Source organism: Hibiscus syriacus, unplaced genomic scaffold, assembly GCF_006381635.1.
Source record: "Hibiscus syriacus cultivar Baekdansim isolate YM2019G1 unplaced genomic scaffold, ASM638163v2 tig00110596_pilon, whole genome shotgun sequence".
Classification (NCBI taxonomy): domain Eukaryota; kingdom Viridiplantae; phylum Streptophyta; class Magnoliopsida; order Malvales; family Malvaceae; genus Hibiscus; species Hibiscus syriacus.
In genome coordinates this window covers 532204-536422 of record NW_024062794.1, presented here as the reverse complement: position 1 = coordinate 536422, position 4219 = coordinate 532204, and the positions used below count along the sequence as shown (strand labels likewise).

General features: G+C 34.6%; 1 protein-coding gene across 1 annotated transcript; it reads left to right on the top strand.

The window, feature by feature from the left end:
• Nucleotides 1-465: 465 nt before the first annotated feature.
• LOC120133769 (SKP1-like protein 14) lies at nucleotides 466-1072 on the top strand. Its single transcript, XM_039150285.1, has one exon. The coding sequence runs from the start codon at nucleotides 520-522 to the stop codon at nucleotides 1021-1023; it is 504 nt and encodes a 167-aa protein (XP_039006216.1). The 5' UTR covers nucleotides 466-519; the 3' UTR covers nucleotides 1024-1072.
• The last annotated feature ends 3147 nt before the right edge of the window (nucleotides 1073-4219 follow it).

Here is a 4219-nt window from a genome sequence, read left to right as displayed (position 1 = left end):
ATCTCTGAAGGATATCAACCCAGAGTGAATTAAATAGTAGGTGAATTGATTATTTGCAAATTGTTGGCATATACTAAAAATGTGTAAATCATAGATGTTCTAAGTTTTGCTTTCATTGTTAAGTTTTAGTCATATTTTAAAAGAATCAAAACGTTTGAAAAGTCAATGTGACATTTCGGATTCGTATATGGGTCGGGTACTGGTCGAGGGTGTTACATAGTATGTACATGTGAAAGAGTTTAGTCAAAACTAGGTCTTTTAAAAAAAATAACAATTAAAGTGGCTATAATATAATTTTAAAAAATTAAGTAATCAAAATAAAAAATAAAATACAAGTGACCACCAATATTGTTTAGCCATTTATTATTTCTTAACAGTTAAGACAATGGCCAGGGCCACACTATATATAACACAGTCTCCGCTTCCTCAACCAAAAATTCTCTCTATAAAAAAAAGGCTCCTTCAAATACACGTCAAAACCCGTTGCCCTAATTCTCCCCTTTTGTCTCCATCCCCACAATGGCTGCCAACACCATCAAAATAACCCTCCGATCCTCCGATAATCAAGAGTTTGAAGTCGATGAAGCTGTAGCCATGGAGTTCGGCACCATCAAGACTTTCTTCGACGATAATCTTGACGCCTCCATTGAACCCATTCCGCTCCCCAATGTCTCCTCCAAGTGTCTCTCCACCATTATCAAGTACTGCAAATTCCATCTAGGACTTCGCTCCCGAGACCACTCTTCGTTGGTGGCGGATGAAGCCAAGGCCTACGATGATGAGTTGGTCGATCCCCTTGACAATGAGTCGTTGATCGAGTTGGCGTTGGCCACTCATTATCTCGATGTCAAGGATATGCTTGATATGATAAACCAAGGCATTGCTGACAGGATTAAAAATAAGAGCGTGGAGTATGTGAGGAAGCTTTTCGGAATTGAGAATGACTATACGCCGGAGGAAGAGGCGGAGATGAGGGCACAATATGAATGGGCGTTTGAAGGGGTTGATCCGGACGAAGATTGATTGATTTTGATGATCGGGTCAGGGTTTTACAGTGTTTGTTTTCTTTTCCCAGTTATTAAAAGTAGTTGTTTTAGTTCCTTGAACTGAAACTTATCATAATTTCGTTTTTTGGAGTTATGTGATTTGGTAGTAGGTATATGCTGAAATTGCGTTTGAAAATTTATGATGGTGAGATTTTATGTGATTTGATAATTGGTATCTGCCTTAATCACTGAGAAATCCCTATTAATTAAATTCGAGTAGTTACCTCTATTAAACGTCTACAATATCAAAATGATACTTAAATAACGTTATTGATGAAAATTGCACTATTCTAGTAAATGTGTACCCATGTGGGAGCATCTTCCAAAAAAACGTATTTTCCACTACATATCTTTACCGAAAATTTTAAAATACAACTTGTTAACTTTTTAGGTTGGACATAATGACATTTTAAGGAAATTGAAAATGTTATAAATTTATACAACTTTTTTGTTTGTAAATCCTAAACCCCATAATTTAAATTTTTGGTTGCAATCAAAAAATTATAAATTTGTATAACTTTTTAGGTTGAACACCAATATTTTAGACTGAAAACTGCCTTAAATTAGCATTAAACTAGGCTACCGTACGACAAAAGTACCCTGCATGTACCTACTTGAAGGGTTATAGGTAGCTTTTCTCATGTTATTGTCATCAAAGACCAAAATATAAAGAAATTCGATGTCTGATGAATACCTTTAACATAAAATTGCTTTTGATTGTTGTCTCTCATTAAGAAGATGAGTCAAAGTGCATGTAAAGAAACTGAGAATAAGCCATGTGCTAAGTAAGCAACGGCAACTGAGATCACGGAACTTGCTGGATTCCAAGTAACAATAGCAAACATGATAACTTATGCAGTAAACGTGTCCAATGTAAGGCTCCCGCTAAGCAAACGAAAGTAAAGTGCTGAAGAGAATGCGGTTTTTGGGAGAGCAAAATGTATAGGTAGTAGACGATAATATATGAGCTATGTTGTTTACTAATACAAACATAATTATGAAGATCTAAAAGTGAAAAGTAGTTATTTTTCTGACATTGTTAGCCTTGGCTGATCTATTCACCAAAGTGTCTCCATCAATCTTTTGTAATACTTCTACTTCTTCTGGCAATACAGTTCCGTTTTAGATAATCTGAGTAGAGACCATGGAGGTGCTGGAATTGACAACACTTGCTGAAATATGCATGTTGCATTACACTTTTGTATTTTGAAAGTGTGAAACTTTTGGATATTTTAGTTTGCTTTTAAGGATGCTGACAAGCTAATGAGCTTGCAGAAGAATGCAGTGAAATAGTATATCTTATAGGCAAATCGTATCATTTTGGGAAGTGAAGAATAGATTACATTATATTTATTTTCTGGTATAAAGAAGTATACAAAAGCATCTAAGATAAAGTCATGTAATCTTAATTCTGATCGCTCCGTCCTGAGGTTCTACTTGTCAGAAGCTCGACAGCTCCTTGATGCTTAACCTATAGAATCACTGTATGTTACACTTGGCGGGAGGCTAACGGTGCGGCACAAGCATTAGCTCAGTTTGTTTTTATTACTGCGTAACCTTTGTACTTTGAACACAATATCCCATCTTGTCTTCCTGCTATTGTAACTGAAGATGTATTTTTAATGAATGAAAGATGGTTTAATTTCAAAAAAAAGAAAAAAGAACAGAAGCTAAAGTCATATAGGCCTCTCCATTACATCTTATTATTCTCAATTTACACATCCATACACATATAAGCCAATGCTGTCATATAATCTACACATGAAGCTGTGTCTTTTTATCACCATTGTATTACCTGATATTGTATTAAAATTACCAGTAACAAATGTCCATTGTGCTGAACAGTGCTCTTCATTAGTCTTAGCACATGTGCTATCAGGTAAGCTTCTCCCCCCAGTTATTGATTGGAGTAGTTAACTTGGACTGGAAACTTAGCATTTCATTCTTTACCTTACGACTCTGAATCAATCCCCTTCTAAAATCACTGCTCCAATTGAAACGTAAGACGGGTCTATAATATCGATAGCATTGAGTGTAACTGAAGACCCTATTCTTGCTCCAAGCATCTCAAACCAGTAATTTAAGAACATTGTTCCCCTCAAATGGTGTGCAAGAACTTTGAGGCTATTTGTTAATCTTTGTAAAGTGGCCCACCACTTAACATTATCAGCTAACCAGGGGAGCAAAGGCCAAACATACGAAATAAGCTAGCCACTGGTTTTTATATACCATTGTATTGTTCGGTGAGGTGAAAGTCACGAATGCAAAAACTAATAGATATGCAGGCAGCCTACATCAACAAGATAGACACAAAAACAAGCTGGAATTGATGGTGAGGTGGTAGGCGTGGGCTTGGAGTTCGGCACTGAAGAGGAAGGTTCGACCATGGAGGAAAAAGATAGAAGAGGAAGAATATAACGTTTCACTTTAGCATTTCTTAAGGATAACTAACAAAAATGATCATTAAGAAAACAAATTAAAAATTTACTAATTGTATTACAAGTTTTAAAAATTTAGTGATTAAAATGCAAACATCTTAAAAGATCAGTGATAATTTATGTAGTTTACCCTTAAACAAGCTTACTTAAGAGTACCAAAACTAGTTAAGGGACATGATTCATTAGTCATATAAATATTAGTCACATTCATTAGTAATTTTTTTAATAGTAGCCGTTAGTCTTATTAAAAAGTAAAAATATTTAAAATTACAATAAGAGTTTACAATTATCATTGTAAATTAAATACATAATTTAGACATTTTCCTATAACATTGAAACTAATCACTTTATATTATTTAAGGAGCATACATGAAAAAAATTAAAAATTTAACCAAAAGAATCGGACAAAAAATTGATACAAACAAATCTAATTGAATTGGCAAACGAACGATAAAAAGAGATTCAGCTATTGACAGACCACCGAGAACCGTAAATTAGAGTCGAGCGTCATGATAAACTATCCACGAACACAAAATCACGTATCCAAATAACAAAATCCAAATTATCAACAACAAAAAGTTTCTTTTGGATGATTATATTCAACAAACTTGTTTGAAAGAGGACATCACTGTGACCTTCAAAACACAAAAGTGCATCAAAATCCAAGGACTCAATGTCGGACAATAAAACGAGTATGCAGAGCAAAGAAGATGGGAAAATTTTCAAGACACAAAG

Excerpts from the sequence above, each read along its gene's own strand:
- LOC120133769 (XM_039150285.1), top strand. The coding sequence starts at position 520 with ATGGCTGCCAACACCATCAAAATAACCCTCCGATCCTCCGATAATCAA.